Source organism: Tiliqua scincoides, chromosome 4 (genome assembly GCF_035046505.1).
Source record: "Tiliqua scincoides isolate rTilSci1 chromosome 4, rTilSci1.hap2, whole genome shotgun sequence".
NCBI classification, from domain to species: Eukaryota; Metazoa; Chordata; class Lepidosauria; order Squamata; family Scincidae; genus Tiliqua; species Tiliqua scincoides.
The window spans coordinates 134,523,139-134,546,621 of NC_089824.1; the positions used below are offsets into that span (position 1 = coordinate 134,523,139).

The window sequence follows — 23,483 nt, forward strand, 5'->3', positions numbered from 1 at the left end:
TCTTACAGTGTGTAAATTCAGACTACAGTATTACTGTACTAGGCAATGCAGTATTACATTTAGAAGTATATTTGCAAATGCTTAGCAGAAACAGTCATGGTTCCTCTCGCCAATTTTACCAAATCTTTCCATATATGGCCTGCCTTTCCACTAGGTTGCATAAAAGCTGTAATCAGTTGCAAACCAATATGTTTTAATTGTTATAGCAACCAGTGAGTATGCCTGCTGCTGGCTGAGGAAATAGAAGAATTTCAACATGGGGAATTTGATTTGCATCAATTATTTAAGCCAGTCTTTCTTTTTTTTCTCTCTAGCTTTTTCAATTATGATTTAAATATCTGCATCACCCCTGCTGAAATTGGAAAGGGTGCCTTGCTAAATTACCCTCCACCAACTAGTATATCATTCTAATTGTACACATGTGCATTCTTTGAGGATTGCCCGATGGTAGAGATTCACTTTTCAATACTAGGTTTGGAATGTGTTAGTTGATAATAAAGATGACGGTGTTCCTGAGCATGCACAGAATACAATTCACTCAAAAAATCTCAGAAAGCCCTACCCATCTGGGACTGGGGGTTTGCATGACTCCCAGGCAGACCTAGGTCCAAGACCCATGGTTTTCTGAGTAAACCCTCTCCACTGCCCTTTCCCATACTTGGGACAATTTCCCACCTTACACAGAAACAAGTCAAGGTTTTCACCCAGTGTACACGCCTGAGGCGTCCATCTCCAGTCACTCTACCACGTGGTTTTATTTTATTTTGTAAGCTGCCTGAGGCCTTTTTAACCCATTCCTGCCCAGCCCACAGGTGTACACACATTCGATCCCTGTGGTGCATATGCAACGTTGGGCAGAAATGGCTTGAAGTTTTGTAATATATCCGTGATGGCCCATTCACACACACTAGGCCATCAGTGCGGGCTGTGGGCATCCAATCAAGAGCATGATGTTAGCATGAATCAGCCCTCAGTGCGTGAGTGTGATGGACGGATGTATCGGCAAACGCGTTTGTAGCATTCACGCGTCCCAGAGCCCAATCCTCTGCGGGTCTACTCGGAAGCAGGTCCCACTTGAGTCAATGGGGCTTACTCCCAGGAAAGTGCAGCTAGGATTGCAAGCCTAGCCGCGCTTTCCCGAGAGCAAGCCCCAGTGTCTCCCATGGGGCTGACTCGTGAGTAGCTGTGCCTGGGGCTGGGCTTGCAGCTTCGGGCATGCGCTGGCTAGCCCCGTGGGTGTCCACCGAAGATGGTAATGCGAGCGGTGGCCCGTTCTCACGTGCTCGCCCTCCCCCAGACTTCCCGTTGCAGCCCCGCTGCCGCGGCTGAGCCCACCCATTCCCTGCTCCTTCGCCAGGAGGTGCTGTGCGCGCAGGAGGGAAGGGGTTAAGGCGGCGGAGAGCCTCTGGCCGCTCCGGGGCTGCCTCCCGCTCACTCTCCCGCAGCCCCACCATGTAGGCAAGGGGGCCGCGTCCCTTCTCGCAGGGAGCAGCTTCCCTGACGTCAGCCAGCCCTATGAATATTGCACGAAGAAGCCGGCTGGCGAGGGCGACGGCCGCTGCGGCTCGCTGTAGGCAGGGCGGCGGGCTGTACGCGGGCGCGGGGCTGGGAGGCGGCGCGGGCCAGGAGGAGGCTCTGATCGCCGCCGCTTTGGAGCAGCAGGAGGCCAGCCGGCGCCTGCTGGCCGAGCGGGAGCGCGCGGGGGGCCGGCCCGGGGGCCAGCAGGGCTTGCTGCTGCTGCACCGCGACGAGGAGGTGCTGGGCTGCGCGCTCCTTCCCTACCGGGAGGTGGCCCCCGGGGAATGTGACATCAGCGGCAGGCACTGGGGCAGGAGGCGAGGCAGGCTGCCGGGGAGCGCCTGTGCCGCCGCCGCCGCCAACTCGCTCCCCGCGCCCGCTCCTCTGCCCCTGCCGCTGCCCGCCGCCGGCATGTCTGCCAAGGAGAGACCCAAGAGCAAAGTGACCAAGGAGAGCGTCACCCTGTTGCCTTGCTTCTACTTCGTGGAGGTGAGTCCGGCCTTGGGGGTGGGAGGAGAGAGCCCTCCCCCGGGCAAGTCTCCTGCCCCATCGGCTCCCTCGTCCCCTCTGAGCACTCCGAGCGTCCCCCCGGCAGAGACCCGCTGCTAGCTCTGAGCCTCTCTGTCGACCCCTTCCCCCAGCAGAGACCCACTGAACCTCTCTGTGGACACCCCCCAGCAGAGACCCACTGCTAGCTCTGAGCCTCTCTGTCGACCCCTTCCCCCAGCAGAAACCCACTGAACCTCTCTGTGGACACCCCCCAGCAGAGACCCACTGCTAGCTCTGAGCCTCTCTGTCGACCCCTTCCCCCAGCAGAGACCCACTGAACCTCTCTGTGGACACCCCCCAGCAGAGACCCACTGCTGGCTCTGAGCCTCTCTGTCGACCCCTTCCCCCAGCAGAGACCCACTGAACCTCTCTGTCGACCCCTTCCCCCAGCAGAGACCCACTGAGCCTCTCTATCGACCCCCCCCCCGCAGAGACCCACTGGTAGCCCTGAGCCTCTCTATCGACCTCCCCCCCCCCCCCCGCAGAGCCCCACTGGTAGCCCTGAGCCTCTCTATCGATCCTCTCCCCGTCGTTTGTTTGTGTGTCTGGCTATCTGAATGCTGCTGGTAGGCTTTCCCTTGTCTTGTCAGGGAAGATCCTTGCTCATCATGTCTGCCATTCAGGTCTGAAAACTGGGTCTCTCCTGATCTCATCTTTAATGGGGGGGGGGGAGGAGAGTCTCTTTTCCTTCCTTCCTTCTGGATCATGTACATGAATTGGTTTCCTAGAAAAGATAAGGGTGATGATGGGCTGCTTTGAGCATCACCAGCAAGCCCTCCAAGTGCAGACCTGCCTGCTCCAATCCCCACTTCCTTCTCTCTCCCTCCTCCGTTTTGGGGGAAACGAAATCATTCATCCACACTGAAGGTAATTTTGCAAAGGGACGGGGCAGCTCCATGAGATCATATCACGTGCACAGGATCATCCCAATAAGAAGGCATGTTCCAGGAGAAGAAATGGGGAGGGGGGTTCTGATGTGCGTGCATGCGCTGTGCATGCATTATCAGAGAAAATGAAAAAGATGACATGCTAGGCATGGGAGGCGGAGGGCAAGGAAATCAAATCATCAGTGTGGGATTTCGATTAGCATATAGGTATTGTTGGTGGGTGTCCAGGTATAGGTGAGATGCTTTCATGGATGCTGTTCCCATCTGTAGTCAAAGCTGTGCTGTATCTCTTCATACGAGCAATGAGGTTCAGAGTGTATCTTTTCCTGTTCACAACAAATGCTCTATTATGGCCGTTGTGCTTGTACTTTGCTCCAGTTCTCACCAGCACTCTGTATTTTCATGTTGCCTCTTTCTGGCAATGGTGAGGTGTACAGGCATTTACAACATGTTTCTGTACAGCCAAGGAGTGCAAAGCATTGCAGATTCATATGGTTGTTTTTTTTTTTTTTTTTTACAGCTTACTAAATGAGCAGTGTTTATCCTTGTGAGGACAGGGCTCTTGAAGAAAGACAGGTTGGAGTGATTCAACCTGTTTTGCTTTAGGGGCAATTTGCAGGAGAACTTTGCAGAGTTGTAGTTGGTAAGTAATAGCCCTGTAATGTGCCAGCTAGATTCCTTAGAATGGCTCTTGTGTTGACTTACCTGGATGACTGGGTACAGGAGAGCAAACAGCCATTTCACACAACCTGGCTTCTTGCATACCAGTTTGTATGGCTAGTCAAAAAAAAGCTTTAACCAGAGAGAATCATAACTATAAATTGAAATACAGGCTTATTTAACAGGGATCTACAAAGATTTCTCAAGTTCCGGGGGGGGGGGGGAGGGTGAGAGTTATTTCAACTTTTTAGACCTTCTGACAGATTTTCTGTTTGTGGTCATAGGCAAGAAATAAAAACCTGTTGGGATGTTCAGAGGAGAAGGAAGGAAGTTGGATTCTTACTGTGGTACAAGTATGGTAGTGGACAGAATGGTCTAAGCAGGCCCTTTCTGACCTTTCCACAGCAGTCTTATTGTATGGGAAGAACAGCTATACCCATGATGGTCTCATACTTTTTCAGAGCTGATAAGTTGGTTCTCTTACCATTTGAAAAAAAGGAAGGGATGCATCTCTGAATTTGTGGATTAAAAAGTTCACTTTTTCTATTTTCCCTTGTTTCACTCAGTTAGGTAGAACAGCCCTGAGACTACTACCTGACTAACTAACCATTACAGGCCGATAGTTTCAACCCAAATGGTCGTATTTTGGCATGGGGGAATTCCAAGACACTAATTACTTTATTGTAGGAGAGTGCTCAGATATTTCATGTTTGTTTTGCTTAGCTTAGTGCTGTTGTTTGCTCATTTCCAAATACCCCTCAAAAATGGTGCTGGTAGCTAAGCAACATGATCAAGCACATATAGTAGATCGAACCATTGGTCCATGTAGCTCAATATTGTCTATGCCAACTTGAAGCAGTTCTCCAGGGTTTCAGTGGGGTTCTTTCCCAGTTAGTGGTGCAGTGGTAAATGTTGAAGTGCAGGAGCTTTTCATGCCACACACACCCCACAGCCATGCCCCACAGTTGCATGCCTACCATATGCCTATCATAGACCTGCCTGGGGCAAGAGCCCCAGGCGCTGGCATCCCACAGAAGCCTCTCTGAGGCTCCCGACGGGCGAAAACTGTGCTTCCAGTTTGCCAGAGGTGGAGGCTGCGCGAGGCTCCGTGAGCCTCTAGTGAGTAGGGGGGCAGATTTCTGCCCAGGGGGGCGGCAGTAGCCCACGGGGGGGGGCCATCGCAGAGCTTTGCCCCGGCTGTGGGGCTGCAAAGGTCCGCAGCTGATGCCCCACTAAGACTATGTGACAACAAAAACTCAACTTTAAGTTCTTTATGAGTGTTTTCTTCTTCCACAACTTAATCCTACTTATGTTTCATTAAATATCTGAATCATTAATCCCAAACACTTGGAGTGGGTTGCAAAAATTTAAAACAATTGTATAAAAATTGAAAAAATGAATTTAAAAATTTCAGGTAAATACGATATAACAGATATATTAGAGTGCTGATCTCTGCATATTTACTCAGAAATGTCCCTATGTGTTCAGTAGGCCTTATTCCAGGTACATTTGCATAGGAGACAATTGCCTATGTGTGCCTATGTGTGTCCCTGGGCAAGTTTGTCAGTTTGCCTTCTGCTGAGCCTGTTGCGTTTTCTCAGTTATAGTAATTTGGGAAAAAAAGTTTGAAAGGTAGCACCTGAATATTCCTGGTGGTGACTTTACCACTCCTGCTGTAGGAGAAGTCCCAGAGATCCCCTCTTCCCTCTACACTCTAACTAGAGGTGCCAGGATTGAACCTGGGTTCTTCTGCATACAAGTGCTCTGCACCTGTATGAAGGAAGCTGAGCCATGGCTGCTTCTGTGACAGACAGAAGGGTGAACTATGGGGTACAGCTTCTGTTGGTTAGGGTAACGCAAGGGTGAAACTAGATTCCTTGATGGACAGGCAATGCATGGGACATGATGTCATTGTGCTTCAATTTCCATCAGTGGTAGCTAGGGAAGCACAGAGCCATGATGTCCTGTCATGTGTTTTACTTTCTATACATTACTGGGGAGAGAGGAGGAGGAGATGTGGGTTGCTATTTTAAGATTCTTTTATCAGGGCATATGTGGAGGCTGCTGTCACTCCAGCAGCATCCACATGGAACCACTCAAAAATGGCTTCTGACAGCCATGACTTCATTTCATTGTCCAAGCACTAGCTCACAGAATTGTATGCCATGTAACCAAATAATAAGACTTGCTACATTTAATTGTGAAAGAAAAGCACACACACACACACACACACACACACACACACACTCTCTCTCTCTCTCTCTCTCTCTCTCTGCTGGCTGTTCTTTTACAAAAGCCAGCAGGAGTAGGAAGAAATCAGTCATAGAGGTTGGAGGGTGGAAGGTAAAGAAGAAATGTCAGTATGTGCATTTTAGATAGACACAGAGCAGGAGACAACAAGTGAAAAAAAAACCTGCAGGAAGTCAAAATAATGTACCTGTAGGCAAAGGGGAGAGCACTTACTCAAGTGGGACCTTACGGAAGGGGAAGGTCCTTGAGTTATTCTTGATAGGGAAATAGTCCCTTAATAGGATTCTCTCATTTGAATCTCCGTGGTCTGAGTGACTCTAGATAATTACAGTGAGCCTCTGATATAATACAGGGGAGATCAGTTCCAAGACCCCTCACAGGACCCCTCACAGGTACTGATTTCTGTGGCTAATTAAGTCTTCAGGGAGGACCTCCTGGATGCAGTCATGTTTTTTGGTCACCTCTGGGAGGTGTTCTGAGGTGCAGGGAGGCTGCACACAGACATTTCCAGAAGGCACTTCCAATATTCACCAGCAACCAAAAGTGCCTTCCAGATGTGTCTGGGAGGTTCTGTGAAGCCCTACAGGCACAGGTTTAGCACCTGTGAATACTGAAATCTGAAAATGCCGAACCCATGGATAAGGAGGGCCCACAGTACTACTGTCAGAACTACTCTGGGAAGGTGGTTATCATTCATCAGCAAGACATGACCAGCCATATTTCACTCTTGGATCTAATACTCTTTGACCACACATTCTCATGCACACACCTCTGTTTCTTTACATTCTGGTGAACTGAATTTGTCTGTGGACCTACAGACAGAAAGGAGTTTTAGGCTGCAATTCTAACCACACTTTCCGGAGAGTAAGCCCCATTGAACAAAATAGGACTTACTTCTTAGTAGACCTGGTTAGGATTATGCTCTTAGCAAATCTGAGTATACACAGATTTATTTAAACTGGGTAACTTTCATAACTTTTGCCTATATTAAGCACAGCATGTTTGAACATTAGATGAGGCTTTGTGGATTTGTCAGGGCAAACAAAGAACTGTTAGGCAGAGGTAAGATTAATTGAGGAACACATGACATAATTTCAAGCATATTAAAAAAAAAAGGAAAAGAACGAACCAGCATTCTGCCTACCTGTAAAGCATCTTTGAATGCATTCATTCAGGTAAGCCCACATTAACAATCTGAATTGGCCCAGACACAGGTTAACAAGCTTGGTGAGAACTAGGGCCAAGTTCTATATGGTATGCAACAAGTTTGGCTTCATGTCTTAATCGTAAAGGTTACAAAGTCATGGTTACCAAGTTCATTTTTAGTAAGTGAATGCAATCCTGTCCTCCAACCTGCCAGAGGTTTTTCCAAACATGATACATATGTGCTGCTGGTCAACCAACACAACCACCACCACTCCTGAGCCAAGCCAAACTCCCCTCCTATGAAGGAAAGCTTTTCATTTGGAGATGGAATAGCATTAGAGCACCCCTTTAATACGTTTCATCCAGCTTATGTCCACAGATCAGCAGGACTCCAAACCTGAGGCAGTCAGATCTAAGACAATACTATAGGTCACAAGTAGGCAAAGACTTTGAAGTAGCTGGGAATTAAAAGAAAACAGATTTATAGCTAGGATACACGATGAAGGAGCTAGGTACGGGCAGATAAGATTTACAACTTAGGTAGGCAGAGGCAGTGGCGTAGCTAGGTCATTTGATTCTGGGGGCCCATAAATTTTCCCCCTTATAACAAAATAATTTAGGGCACAATCCTAACCCCTTTCCAGCACTGACATAAGGGCAATGCAGCTCTGAGGTAAGGGAACAAACTTCCCCTTACTTTGAGGAGGACTCCGTGAGTGACACCCAACTGCAGGATGCAGCACGTGCCCCATTTTCACCACTATGCCAGTGCGTGGAAAGCACTGACATAAGGGGTTAGGATTGCGCCCTTAATTAATTAATGGCATTCAAACAACTGAATAGGAATTCGAGTATTAGCTCTGATACATGGAAAAGGGAGCTGACTCATAACAACATCTTATTGGTTCCATGCTGTGTCATAATAATACCTCATTCGCTCTCAGAACACTCAGGCTCATTGATCATTTAGTTAAGGAAATCCATTTTGTGACATAAGTCAGTTGTGTTTTCTCTTTCTGGTTATTTGGCTATAACTTTTGATTGAACACAGACATTTCAACACCGTTTGTTTTGTTACATTCTGCAGTAAATCACACATCAAATGATATATAACAAGATGGTATTATTCCTAAAAACTACAATTTCCACAGTTTTGGTCACTAGTGGTGTCACCCCAAGAGGGTGTGAACTCCTTATTAGATCCATGCTGTATCATAATATTGGAAAATTAGATGGGAGAATGGTAAAGAATACATTATAAGAGATGGTTGGTTTTATAATAGTTTGGAAATTAGATTATTTTTATTTGATATTAATGAGTAATTAAATTAGTTGAGATGATAAAAAGTGAATATTTAGAAAATATATTATAGGGAATTAGGAAAATTTATCATATATGATATAAGAAATATATAAATGAGTAGAAGAGTCAGAAATAGATGGAAGAATTATTTTATATGTTATATTTTGGTAACTAGATTATTTTGTTTTAATATTAATGAGTAATTGAAGTTAGTTTACGCTTGATAGAAAGTGAATATTTAGAAAATATAGTATAGGGCATTAGGGAAAATTTATTATATATTATATAAATAAATGGATAAATTAATAAAAGCTTGAAGTAGATGAGTAGTAGATTAGGAGATATGGTATGATCAATTAGTAAAGGTATATGGTATTTAGCACTCCTAAATGTATGTTGTATGTTTGTGTGTATCAATTAAAATAAATAAAGATTTTTAAAATAAGAAAAGGAACTTAGTCTAGGGAAAACTCCCTTGGCCCTACTCATTTCTTGGAGCTACTATGGTTATAGCCTGGTCACCTGTATATGCCAAGTGGTTCTGACAAGGAGATTCTCTGCAGTCTCTTTGGGTGAAGGATTTACAATGTGCTGAAGAGGTTCATGGAAATATTGTGCTTTAGGGAAGGAACCAGATCCCATAAGCTTGATATCAGAGGGTTGACTGCTGTGTACCAAAGATTGCTGGAAATGTGTGAAAAGGATTTGAGGAATGTCTGGAGTCCTGCTGGGCATGCAAAATCTATGACAATTCAAAAAGAAGTGCCTCAGAACTTCTGAGATGCTCACAGCAGCATATCTAGAGAAAATGGCTCCCGTGGCAAACATTGAAATTGCGTCCCTGTCCAAACAAAGAAGGGGAGATCATGGGGTGGGAAGCCAGCCCTGTCCCACCAAGTGAATATTTTCTCTGTCTGTTTGGAGATTGTCTTGTGTGAAGTCAGCTTCAGACTATGATTTAAAGATCTATATGTCAGCACCATGGACAGTACTTTAACAAATGATTCCCTTTCCTACTAGTATTGCATACTTGTAACGCCTCTGTTTTAGGTATATGGAAAAACCTTGAATTTTTTCTGCAGGCATTTGCCTCTTTACAGAGGTTCCCCAGAAACTGGTGCAAAAATGCACCATTGGCTGTGGTGCAGAAAAGCACCATTGGTAGAACATGAGTAAGTCTGTGCCCAATGCCCCCATTAAATTACATCTAAGGGCAGATGTTCCCACTTGCCTCACCCTAGATATGCCCCTGGATGCTCAACCTCTGCAACTATACTTGAGGATCCTACAATGACAGACAGGATGTTGGTGTTTTCCTATGCCATCTTTGTGGGCAAACTTCATCCTGTTTCTGCATCAAAGCTTTAAGGCTGAGGTCGTCCCAGGAAGAGGAAATTATATGCTAGCAGACTTGCTAACATAATTATCTGGTGTCACTACCCACATGTTCCTGACAAGCAGAATCAAATTGAAAGTGAATGTGCATATGAACTAAGGACTGATAGTCTGAAAGACACACCCCTTTGACCTATGCATCTTTTACAATTTACCAAATTAACACACAGATGTATTAGTGACTCTGATACAATGATGAATGTTTTATTTAATTATGAAACTCAAGTACAAAAACAGTTTTAAACACATTAATGTGTTGGTATTGGAAAAAAGTATTATACTGACTGTGTATATGTTCAGAGTAGTAATTTCTGTTGCTTTTATAAGATTGTACAGTTGCAGTGTATAGGGCCACTGCCATTTTGGCAAGTCAGATTGAAAATGTGATAGTGCTAGAATCAGTCATATGCAGGACTCCATCTTGTCTGAACAATGAAAATGGCTAGTGCCATTCAGATTTCTGAATCAACCTGATCTAGTTTCAGGGAATAATATTCCTATGAGCCTTGGTGTTCTAGGAAATAGGCCACAAATCCACTTGCTGGTCCTTTTAATGGCATTAGCTGACACTCAGAAGAGTGAACTCCTATGTACTTTCACTCTTGCCACAGTTAACTTCCCTGGCCATCTCCATCTCTCATTTCCTTCATCCCTTCTAGGACAGACCATCTGTTCTGTTATGCCCCAAGCAGTGGCGCAGCTAATGATTGTGTAGCCCAGTGCCAAGCTCAAAATGTTGTCCTGGAAGTGATGTCTCAACCAGAAGTGACATCACACCCAGGCTTTTGCATTTTGCTTTAAATTACCTTTCCAATGATATATAGCATGATGGTATTATTCATACATACCAAGATTTTCACAATTTTGATCACTAGTGTCAAGCTCAGCTTGTTGGCCCCCTAAAGCTTGATGCCTGGTACATCTGCTACCCCCTGCACCCCCTTAGCTACGCCACTGGCCCCAAGCCACAATAAGGAGCCTTTTGTACCATTTCTGCCAGTGCTAAAACTTTTGCAGGGTCCAGAGAATCCTCTCACCTTTCCCCAAATCCTCTTCTTGTGCAGAGGGAGGATTGATGTGCTGTGATGCTATGATGAAATGTTTACCTGTCTTCAGCACCTGCTCCATACACGTACTACAGAGTTGGTGGTTACATTTCAATGGTGGAGGGGCTCAAGAGGTAAACTTACTAGTGGAGATGTTGTAGAAACTCATTAGCTGCAAATGACAGGAGAGAAAATGTGCAAACCTTGTTCATGTTTTCAAGGGAGCCCAATGATCAAGCTGGGAGAGCCCAACTATAACTATGGGGGCTGAATAAACTGCTTCCAGGGGCCTAATTCGGCCCACAGACCTTATTTTTGACACCTCTGATCTGGAGTTTCGTTGAAGTTTCCCTGACATGCTGATGAGACAAACCTGTAAAACACATGTCACATTTCGGTGTAAATATTAAAACAAACAAAAAGCCTCCTTACCTGTTCAGAAGTACAAGTGACTATAGTCCAGCTGCCAAAGAATGTAAGGAAGATAAATGGAATCAAGGAAAGAGATTTAGGTTCCATAGAGGGAAGTGTTTGAGCAAGTCACAGAGAAGCCTCTAGCAGGATGTCTGCAGAAAATTGTTTTCATTCTAGCAGCAGGCTGAGGAGGATGAAAGATCTGTTATGAATGTGATTAATAGAGCAACAAAGGGTTCATAGAAGGAAGCAATTTAGCAAGAATAATTTCAGGTGAAATTGCCATATTGTGTCCATAAAACAAGAACATGTGGTGGTCTGCAAAAAAAAAAAAAATGAAAATGGTGCAACACTTGGTCTTAAACCATGGTTTCAATATTTTAAAGTTTTCTCTAGGTCTGTAACTTGTGATATAAAGTGATACTTAGAGGGCATATTTATATTGAAGACTGACATTGGTTTAGCAGCAAGTTCGTTTTTCCAGGGAATTCTTGTAATTGTAGTTCTATAGTTCTGGAGGGGGTGTGTGTGTGTGTGTGTGTGTGTGTGTGTGTGTGTGTGTGTGTGTGTGTGTGTGTGTCTTTCACTGATTATGTACAGATTTGTTGAAACGCTGGCCCATTTCAGTTGCGTACCCCAGTGTTCTTCAACCTTGGGTTCTGGACCCCAACAGGATCACAAAGCCTCTGTTGTGGGGTTGTGGCAACTTACAGGAATGGAAAAGATTGAAGACCACTGAACTAGAGCTCTACCAGGTAAAGGGAGAAGTTAATTCCTTCAGGCACCAAGGAGATTATGCCCCAGTCCTGCTCAGGTTCATAGCAATTGTGCTAAAATAGCTTTCACTAGTGCCAGGCTTCAGGGTAACTTTTTCTGCTCTCTCTAATAAGAATATTTCAGTGTTACAGTGAATAGTGCTGGGAGGGTGTTACGGGGCAGGGAGTGGATGGTGACAGGTGCGGGATGGACAGATAAGCTCCCAGGAGAGGGGTTTGGATTAATCCCAGTCTCACTGTTGATTGATTGATTGATTGATTGATTGATTGATTGGGGTCTTGGCACAAAAAAAGTTGAAGACCACTGGAGTATGCTGTAACAATTGGAGTCCCTTTCATATTTTTTTCCTAAACTCTTTTGTATGCAGTGCCATTCCTCTGCTCCATGGCTTTCTGTTAAGGTATCTAGCTTATTTATGTGAACACATCTCTTTAATGAATGGAGGTTCCACATATATATATACAGGTTGATGCATACAAGTTGTGTTTTGGGGGTAGGGAGGAGGGGACATATCAAAAGAACGAAATCATGTGTAATTTTTTTTTAATGTGGCAATGATTATAGGATATTAAAGGAACATAACCTCTTTGGGTAATTCATTATCATGAACAAATCAAAAGGTTCCTTTGTTATTATTGCATTATGCCATACTGAAATGAAAAGAAAGGGCTTGTGTCTAAATATGCAGAAGTCTGCTTTTTATCCTCCAGATGGAATGGGATTTAGGCCATGTTGCAGAGAAAGTTACAAGGGCACAGATTATTTGCTGGGATACAAGAGGTAAAAAAAAAAATTATATACTGTATGTAACCCTTCCGTTGCCCAGATGAAATCTGGATGGCGTTTGACTCCTTAATGCAAAGCACTATGGAACATGAGGATTGCGCATGTGACAACTCTTCTTGTGATGTCCATTGCAATTTTCTGATTTGTTTCAGAAAAGCAGTTTTGTTTTTTAAAAGTAGTGAACATTTAAAAGCCTATCAGAATGTTAGCTTTCAATAGGTACAATATACGTTTCAGTCCCCAAAACACCAGTACAATCCAATCTGCGCTGAGTGCCTTTCAGCATACAGAACGTTCCTTAACTGCAAAACTAATACTATCCCCAGTAGTATTCTCTGGGTATGACTGGAGAAAAGCCATAATAGCTGCTTGCTTTTAATCTCTGAAATAAGTATGCCCAGAGAGGCACTGCTTATAGGGAATAGTTGGTGGGAGCCTTCACATGGTCCGGTGTATGAAGCCATTCTGGTGTACTTGGGTGGGTCAAGGGGGCCAAATGCCTGAGTGGTACCACAACCCCCTCCCCTGCCACTGCTTGTTTATTTTTCTTTTTAGGTCTTTGAAAGGCCTTTTGAGGCCCAGGGAGGCTGCCAATGGCCTCCCGACCCCCAGAAGGCTTTATGTGGCCTCTGGAAACCTACAAACATCACTGAAGTCTTTAGGAAGTTTTAGGTCTTCCGGATGCCTCAGAAGGCCTCTTGAGGCCTCCAGAAAGGCCTTAGGGGGGTAGCACGGGGGCAGTACATTGCAGTCCTGGCCCCAGGCGGCACAGGGGCTGGTATTGACACTGCAGCCAATGAACAATTACCAAGTGTGGATGTCCCCATTCCAGGAGTTTTTGGAGTTGTCGCTAGCTGAATTTGAGAACGTCTCAAAGAGGCGTATCTGTTGTTGACTTACATCCTGAATTGCTTGATTTCCATTGATTTGAGATACTCTTTTTTTGTTGAGATGGTTTCATTTGGGAAGGACATTGCTCACCCCCTATGTACAACATGTGAGTATTCCTTAGGGGGTTACCTATCATTCTGATGCTGAGCCCAATCATATCCCCTATAGCAGGGGTGCTCACACTTTTTTGGCTCGAGAGCTACTTTGAAACCCAGCAAGGCCCGGAGATCTACCAGGGGGGAAGGAAGCGTCTGACAGACACCCCCTTTAATGTATGGAGCCCCTGCTGGAGTCTAGTCAGTTTCGTCAGTTTTCTTGCTGCATGCCTGAAGAGCAGCTAAAGTGTCAGTTTCAGTGTCAGTTTAGTGTCAGCTAAATATGTCAGTTTCGTCTAGTGACTAGACGAAACTGACATATTAACAGTTTGGAGAGACAGGGCTCCAGGATCTACTCATTTTGCCTCGCGATCTACCGGTAGATCGCGATCCACCTATTGAGCACCCCTGCCCTATAGCATGCAGCAGTGCCAGTAGCATGCATGCTGCATGCTATAGTGGAGGAGGAGAAGGTCAATAAGAGGTAAGTAAAACAATTTTTAATTACCCCTCAGTAGGCCTTCTGGCTGCCTATGGGTCTCCTCAGACCCACACATGCTCTTTTGCTGGTGTATGCCTGAGGCTAGGAAAGGGGTGGGGCAGATTGAAAAATAGGGGATAGGATCTGGTGTGCGCCTCTGCCACTGAGATCAACTCCCTGCATACCCGCAATCTACGCCCACTGCCATGTTCCCTGGGCTGATAGAGTATCCAAGAGAGTCTGGCATGCATGCAGTGCCACTGGTGTCACTGCAGTAGGGCTTATGGTGGCAGATCATGAGATCTGCCGCTATAGGTCCTTAATAGAATTGGGCTGCTACTCACCGATGCTATAGCTGCAGTTAAGACTCGCGCTAATATTTGTATATTCAGTGTCTATGGAAATTTTCTGTAAAAAAAAAAAAAAGCAGGTAATTGATGTGCTGTTGCTATAACATTGCTGTAGTGATTGTGAGGGTAAATAATTTTAAAAACAAAAACTTTACAATATTCAGGAAGGCATGTAAGGAGCAACATTACCCTGCAATTTGTCACTCCAAGTATCACAAATAATAGCTGCTTCTCAGTAAGTTTGTTAGTAAATCAGAATGATTCGTTTAAAGTTATACAAAATTATGATTGTCCAACTTCTTTTAACCAGTCTGACATTAATGGTACCTAAAATATTTTCTCTAGTTTGAGTACATATTTTTTCCTTCAATTACTTGATTCACTCCTTACTATATAAAGCTTATTATAATCAATAACATAGTTCCAGGTAACCTCATAAACTGTTTAACATCAAAAAGGAATTCTGTGCCCAGGTATTTCATTGATTAGCTCAAGATCTTCTTTTCTGTACTTCAAGATGACCTGTCTAGATATGCTGATTTCCATCACATGACTCAATCTCCAGCAGTCCTCTTGTGCTAAACTGTCATTATGTTGTATGGTGTTTGATACTGCTGAACCTGTAGTTTTAAGATATATTTGTTCAAATTTTCCAGACATCCCTTATCTGTCTCCTTTCATTGTCCAAGTCTTTCTCATTTTCTCATCACCAATTAATCTAAAGTTAACTGGAATCAATAAAACTTGTTGATCAAATCTTTTTTTTAGCTACCTGTTATAAGGCCCAACCCTAATAATCTTTCCAGTGCTGATGCAGCTGCAGTGCAGTTCTGAGGTAAGGAAACAAAAGTTTCCTTACCTTGAACATGAGAACCAGGGATGTGCTGGAGCCACAGCCTTGAATTTCGAGTCTAGCCCTGTCCCCTTGGCTCATGTCAAAACAAGTCATAATGGGTGGCCTTTGGGACTCATCCAGAGGCATTTTTAGAGTTAGTTTCTCTCGAGTTAGTCTTTCAGAAAAGTGGGTCAGCACACAAGTCAGTCACCACAACCCTGCAGAAAAAAATGGAGGTGCCGGGGGAGTACATGTCGGAGTACTCATTTAACACTCCCCAGATGTTCCTATCCCATCTGCCTTCAGCATTGTCTGTGTGAAATCCTTCACTTCAACCAACCAACACTTGCATTTTCATCATTTATTTATCATGTAAACAAAAACTGTGCTATGTTTTAGAAAAGCTATCAGTTCCATACGAACCGAAGAAGCAACCCCCCTCCTTCACATCACAACTCCTGATTCTGCCCTCAGAAGGAGTGGTGAGAAGCACACCATGGACTGACCAACAGGGAGGAAGGATCACAGATTTGATTATCCACAATTTTTGGTATCCGCACTGGGGTCTGAGAATGCAGATACCGTGAATACTGCGGCCCCACCTGTATGTTGCTTCTTCGCTCCAGGTCTCCTCTTTGACATTGTACAGGACTTCAGTGGTACTCAAAAGGTACCACGACTCCAGTCTACTGATTTCCTACTTACATACTTTTATGTATGTAAGCTCCATTGAACACACTTGGACTTACTTCTGAGTAGACGTGACTCTTGGGGTCACATCAGAAATGAATACTTTGTCCAGAACATGATGCCATGAAATCTATTCTGTCCTTCCACCTAGAAGCCAGCTTTATGTTTCTGAGCTTGGCATCTTGTGAGAAATGAACACAATGAAAAGTGAGATGTTTTGTGTTTTTTTTTCTTTCATTTTACATATTCTTAAAACTAGCTTAGTGAAAATGTGTCGCCATTTCCCCTTGTTTGCTGGATGCTTCACAAAGTGGCATTTGGGAGAAAGCTCTTTTACAATATTCTTCCTCAACTGCCAAGTCGATGACATTTCTGTGAAAGACAAAAATGCTCTTACTTGAACATGAAATTTCCTGTTTGGGGTCCTCTGTGTACCACAGCTTTAAAAAGTGCAGCCTTTTCAGACATTTTAAAAGGGGCTAAAAAAAAGAGAAAATAAAAGAGGGTTTTATCAGGAGTTCTGCTTACAGGAAGTTTCGTTTCTCAAGGGCATGTTCAGCAAGCACCTGCAGTCTGGTCGCATTCTCAGTTCCGCCTTAATCCCTTCCTGGTTTTGAGGCTTTTAAAGACACCGCTAAATTCTGTTTCTGCAATTCCCTCTTTTACGCAGCTAGTGTGCACAGAAGGCTGGTTTTCTGTTGCCTCTGATAATCTGAATGCTACCACTGACTTGCAGAGCCCAACGTATCACATGAAAATGCTCCTTTGAGATCCCTGGTCACAGCCCAGACCAAAATGAAATAAACTGAACAAGCATTTTCAATGGAGAGATGTCTCCTGGAGTCAATGTGGTGAAAACCCCTGATATTCCACTATGTTTGGCCTGTTTGTTCAACTCATTTGGACCTTCCTGTCAGCTGTATGGCTCCTGCTGTGCCCCAGCAATCGGAAAGGGCTGCTGAGTCATTTGGATGCAGTTGCCATTTTTGCTCTACTGATGGTTATTGCATGAGCATCTTTTTTTTGCAACCATTGACCAGTAAACAAAGAGCCAGCTTAGAGCTAGCTCACTGGATCATGAGGCCTATTTGAATCCCAAAAGTAGGAATTTCAAGCAGCACTGGTGACATTAAGTATCCAGATAAAACCCACAGATAAAACCGGGTTAATGTCCACAGGTTATAAAGAGTGGGGTCATGCACCCCCCCTTCTGTATTTTTACCATGGTCTAGCATCTGATGCTTCACTGAGAGTTGCCCACTCTCCCAGCTGGGTGTGGGTGCAAAGACCATGAATTTGAACTAGCATGACTATGTAATTTTAGTTGGTGGTTTATTTTTGGCTTGCTTTTTAACCTCTGTGCATCCTTTGCTCGACCGAGTCTACCTAAACAGTCTTGTGGTCCCATGCTTCCTCAAATGCAGTATTGTTGCCTTTTCACTTTACCCCTTTTCTTTTGGAGTTTTTATTCTTTTCATAAACTCTTTTATCATTACCTATTTTAACCTGCCTGGTCTCCATTCATTAGAGAGGGAGTTCATAGTCCTGTCTTCCCAGGTCACCAGCCTTCACTATTGTTCAACTTTTAAGAAGACCTCAAGATTTGGGGACTCTCCTTTGTTCTGGGAGGAAAGTTTCCCTAAGGCAGCTTCCTTCTGGCTGGTTTTCCTGGTCTTGGGTGGTGGATAACAAGAGCTACCATCCCAGTTTAAACTCAGTTACAGGATGAGGTTGGTGGGGAATGAGTTTCAGTGCTAGGTGCTGTCTAACTAAAATCTTTGAAATACCTCATCATTCCTCTATGATTCCTTTCTTTAAAATGCACCCACATGGTGATCATCTGAATTTAACTAAATGCTGAAAAATGTTGTTGCAAAGTGTTTATTTACAGAGGCCACCTTTTCAGATGCTCAAGGCAGCTTACATTACTCGATAAAATACAAAATGTTTGTAACATTCTCTGTGTTTAGTTTCCAGCATCTTAATCAGGAATGTACTGTCTTTAAATGTGAAGGCCCCATTTCTAGTTTCAGAGCTAAAAGCCTTGACATGTGCTACCCTGTGTGAATCTGTTAAACCGTTTTAAAAGCCATTTATACTGGTATACCTCCTCCTTTGGGAATGAATTCCATAAATTAATTAGACATTTTATGAAGATTTCTCTTGTTAATCCTGAATCTGTTGCAAAGCAGTGTCCTGGTGTTGAGAGAATGAGTAATACCTGGCAGCTGCTGGAAATGTGCCAGAATAATTTTTTGTTGTTGTTTTAAATGCAGGAGTTAACTTTCTTTTAACTATGCTTCCCCAGTGTCTTCCCTAATTATGCTTGTTCTCTAGGTACTATTTCACTCAAGCAGCACTTAGGAGAACTCTGTCAATTCTATAGGTTAAAGAAGCTTATTAATTACACTAAGTGATCGTTTTTACCCTGATCTGAAGCACATTCACTCAAAAGTAAGAGCCATCCCTTTCAGTGTCACTTATTCCAAGGAAGTGTGCCTAGGATCGTCAACTGATTGGCTTTCCCCTGCATACTCAGAAGCTCATTAGAAGCTTTTTCACTGATCCCATTGGGTTGAGATTTCACTTATTTCTCAGGGATACATTTCAAACCGGAGCAAGGGTTAATTGTTAAACTCTCTTCGTCTCTTCATCAACCACGTAAATGAGTCAGTATTAGCCCAGGTCTGTGCTTTGTATCTGTTTGTCTTTAAAATTCCAATTTGGAACCAGAAGGGGAATGTTTACTTTGCAATTAACACAATGCGCTTTATGCTATCTAATTATGTTTGACATGCTCAAGGTGTTTGAAGTTAATGCCTGTAATTGCAAAACTCCTGCTGTCCTAAGCAGTACACCCAATAAATATTCATAAGTTCAAGTAGCCAGTTGTAACTTTTTGGGGTGGTTGAACAGACATTTATTTTTCCTTTACTTTTGCGCATGAAAAAAGTGCATTTTGCATCTGAGGAGAGAGGCCTGAAAAAGGTGGTTACCTGGATGCAGCAAACGATGTTTGGAAGACTGGCTCCCTAATTAGGAATTATTATGTGATAGATGTTTGCATGCTTGTTAGGTTTTGCATAAAGCACTTCAATAAATTCAATGCAATGTGATGTAGTTCAGAGTAGATGTGTGGTTCTGATCCCAGTGAAACAGAACCCAGACTTATCCCATACGGGTATATGATGTTGCCTTGTTTGACCATGCATATGTGGAAGAACTTTCACTGAAGTCAATGGGAATTACTTGCAAACAAATGTGTGTGGGATGAAGGCATTATTGCCTGAAAACTGTGAAGTTCTGTACTGATCCACTGAGTTCTCCATTGCCATATCCAGTCTTCAGCCATTGGCTTACTGGCATTGCAAATACACTTTGCAAATACACTTACTTAGAAATAAGCATTCTACCTATGCTCGTATAGTAAATTAAGGCCTTTCTTCCTCCCTTTTTAGCATTCTAAGGGCTGGTTTCAATTTTATGGTTGTGAGGCTCACATTGAGTGTAATGGACTTTACTTCTGAGTCAACATTCATAGGATTGTACTGTTAGCCACTTTATGGATAGAAGGCTAGAATGAAGACAATGCAATAATAAATGATATACGATTTATATCAAAATAAAATTATTTTTCAGCATTATAAAAGCCAATGAGCAGAATTATGTGATGCTGGGTTTTGTTGGTTGCCAACCTAATCCTAATTAAATCCCCGTGTGGCGATGTATCTCTCAGGGGATTTTTGGCCACTGAAGGCCTCTGTAGCCCTAAGTGGAGTTTAGTTCCCTTGCCCAAGGGTAGCCCCCAGCAGCCACTAAGGTTCAACTCAGACCCGCACCAGCTCAATCACTGGTGCAAGTCTGAGTTGATCCATGTAGGTGGATCCGGGAAGGGGGTCAGAATTTGACATGTGAACTTGCCCTTCTCTCAGGCCTGATCTGCCCTCTCTCACCACCCCATTCTGTCCACCCCTCCCCTGTTCCATTCCATCTGCCTTCCAGTGGGAATGCACTGGGGGGAAGACACTCCACCTGCCTTCTCCCCACCCCATTACACACTCGGGGGCAGCCTTACCTGCTCTGGCACTTCTTCAGCTGTCTACTAGCATGTAGAAGGCCACTCCAGCCTCCCCACCTGCAGCTTGGCAGTGCACACTGGCAGAGGCTGCTTTGCAACTTTGGGTTTATATTCCTCTCTGTTCACATGGCTCAGAGTAGGCTGCTTTATAAATCCATAAAAATGGGAAACTCTCTCTCAAGTGTATATAATATAATCTGGAGACATTTTGTAGTATGGGGAAGAAAATTATAGGAGCACATCCTGCATGTAATGGGGTGAGATCAGATGGTCTGTGAGAGGTAAGTGAAAATATTTTTTACTAACCTCCCAGTAGGCCACCTGGTCACCAATGGGTGTCCTCTGACCCATGCCAGCTATTTTGCTGATGCTAGTCAGAGGAAAGGCAAGGAAAAGATCCAGGCAGGAAAGGGGACAGGATCTGACATGCATGATTGTTGCCGTTGTCCACTCTCCCACCCTTAAACCACCACCACCACCCAGTTTGGTCCACACCTCACCCTGACCCTCCCCCAAACTACCCTGCCCACCACCTTACCTGCTCCAGCATGGCATCCAGCAGCTACTGACCACTGTCTGCTCCATTGGTCCCAAAGTGCATGGCAGTGGCACACCTTGTACAATGCTACTGCAACTTGTACAATAGCAGATCACGGGATTTTCTATTGTAACTAGCCCATAGAATTGGACGATCAATTTATTTTGTGAGTTTTTTAAAATGAAACTGTAATGTATTTTATAATGTTGCAAATGTTCTAGGGATCCCTAGAGGATCAAAAAATCAGGGTATAATTTCATACATAAATAAATAAATGCCATGATTACCTCCCGTGCTGGCAATGCCATATCTCTCTATGAGCCAGTGATATGAGTCTGGGAAGCAACCATATCCTTTACCTAGTGTGATTGAAATTGGAGAGGTGAGGCTTAGAGGTACTTGGCCCCTTGAGGTATAATTCGGTTTCTTATCTTGAACCTTCAACCTAAAAAAAAAAAGAATCTAACCTTTTTACAATTGGAGATTTAAGTGAAAACCTGCAGAAGATATTCTCCCCAATTGTTCAATATGAAGTGAACCTGTCCCTATGTTCTGGCAAATGCACTGGGGCATTTGCCAAGCACAATTGCATTCAACAGGAGAATTAGGGCCCAATCCTATCCAACTTTCCAGTGCCGATGCAGCCGCAGTGCAGCCCCAAAGTAAGGGAACAAATGTTCACTTACCTTGGGGAGGCCTCCTTGACTGCTCCCCCATTGCAGAAATGCAGTACATGCCACATTAGTATGGCTGCATCGGTGCTGGAAAGTTGGATAGGATTGGACCCTTAGTTGATAATTAAGCAAGTGCTCAGCCTTCCCTCATGTGTACAAATGGGATTTTAAATGTGACTAGTTTTTGTGGAATCGTGCCCACTGTTATCATTACAATGATATTGGCTGCAATACTGTATGCACTTTTCTGGGAGTAAGCCCCAAGGAATACAGTGGGACTTCCTTTGGCGTTTACATGCTTAGGACTGTCCTGCCTGAATGTTAATAGTATCACAGAGCAACATTCATGTATTGATTTTTATTTTGCCTCCCCAGTTGCCCATCCTGGCATCTTCTGTCGTTAGCCTCTATTTCCTTGAGCTGACTGATGTCTTCAAGCCCGTTCACTCTGGATTCAGCTGCTATGACAGGAGTCTAAGTATGCCGTACATTGAACCGTCACAAGAGGCCGTTCCTTTTCTGATGTTGCTCAGTTTGGCTTTTGCTGCACCTGCCATTACGGTGAGTTACAGAATGCTCCCTTTTGGCTCTTCTTCCCTTGCTATGATTTCTTTCCCAAAACATATCCAGCACATCAACAGAAGACTGTTTTCTCATTAATGAATACTTGCCACAGGGGCATCAGGGATTGACCTGATGGGCACTGGTTGAGGGCCCTTACAATCAGAGGACCCACCCAGCCAGGTTAACCTCTGAACCTGCAGTACAGGTAGCAGGGATGAAATGACTTGGCTACAAGTCTCTCACTCCTGTTGCAGATGAGAAAACAGTAACAGAAACCATGAGTTAGATTTAGGAGTAATTGATCATTTTTAAAGAAACTAATGCAAGGAGTCCATATACTAACAAACATATTTCCATTTCTGTCCTCCCCATCCCCACCGGAGGAGTATGGAGGTGGTCATTCTCTCTTTCACCTTGATATTGCCAGGCAATCCTAATCTCCCCCATATACATGCACACACTTCCAGAAGAAAATGCATACAAACAAAACAAGTGAGTAAAATGTCTTTAGAGAAAGCCAAACTTAACAAGACTTTTCTTGTGACTGGGATCTTCTGTGTTGCTATATGAAAACTAGGCTCTGTGCAGCAAGCTTCCCACTTTAAAGGAGGGGAGAAAACCCAGTTTTTTTGTACCAACTCCCTTTGTGTTGTCTTTACAAGACTGATTAAAGAAAGGGGGGAGCCTCCAAAGGACCAGTGGCATCACTACGGGGATGCAGGGGGTGCAGACTGCACTGGGTGACACCATTGGGGGGTGACACCAAAATGACTGCAGAGGGCTTATTGCAGTGGTTCCCAAACAGTGCGTTGCAGCTCTCTGAGGAGCCACAGAAAACATCCAGGGGAGCCATGGAATCCTCACAGAAAACCCGCCGCCCTACGCAGTGTATAGGATTGTAGCCCTAATGGGGAGCCACAGCCAATGGCCAAGTAGGTCAAAGGAGCCACCAGTCAAAAATGTTTGGGACCCACTGGTTTATTGCAACCCAAGTCCCATGAAGCTTGTCACAGAGGAACGGCCCTCCCTCACCTCAAAGGGTTCCTGCACACAGCAGGGCTGAGGCCAGGGCCTCACTGGGTAACACCAACCTTAGTATAAAAGACTGAGGTGGTTTGAAAGGGTAGGTTGGCCCACAAACCTGGGAGGTCATCAAAAGGATGTACTGAAATACATCATTTTCCCCATTGCACTTTTATGTAATAGAGAAATATGCCTTTTCTGAGTGGGCTCTTCAGACATAACTGCCAAAGGCTGCTGAAAACTCTGCAAAAATAGAAATGTTAATTTAAGATCCCGCTAGTTGCTCTTGATCAAAGTCATATCATCATAATGACTACATTGAGACAGATTATATTGGTAGAGGCTGTTTCTGACAGTTTCTCTTAGTATGTAGAATTCCCCAGGTCTCTTTTACCATCTGCATTCTCATGGAATTATACAACCCTCACTGCCTTTATTTTGCTGTAGGGGAAATAAGAAAAATCCATTAAGATACACTGCACAGCTCGGAGGAGGTTATTGGTCTAGGACCACTGTGCTCCTTGCTGCCCACA

At 44.2% G+C, this 23,483-nt stretch overlaps 1 protein-coding gene across 2 annotated transcripts in view; it reads left to right on the forward strand.

The window, feature by feature from the left end:
- Positions 1 to 1,515: 1,515 nt before the first annotated feature.
- The window catches only part of PLPPR4 (phospholipid phosphatase related 4), a 38,020-nt gene continuing 16,052 nt past the window's right edge, over positions 1,516 to 23,483 (forward strand). Inside the window, exons 1-2 of one of the 2 annotated variants that reach the window (XM_066625724.1) lie at positions 1,516 to 2,007; positions 21,739 to 21,924. In XM_066625724.1, coding sequence (XP_066481821.1) covers positions 1,516 to 2,007; positions 21,739 to 21,924 — 678 coding nt within the window. The remainder of the gene's footprint in view (positions 2,008 to 21,738; positions 21,925 to 23,483) is intronic. The other variant, XM_066625725.1, reaches the window with a different exon arrangement.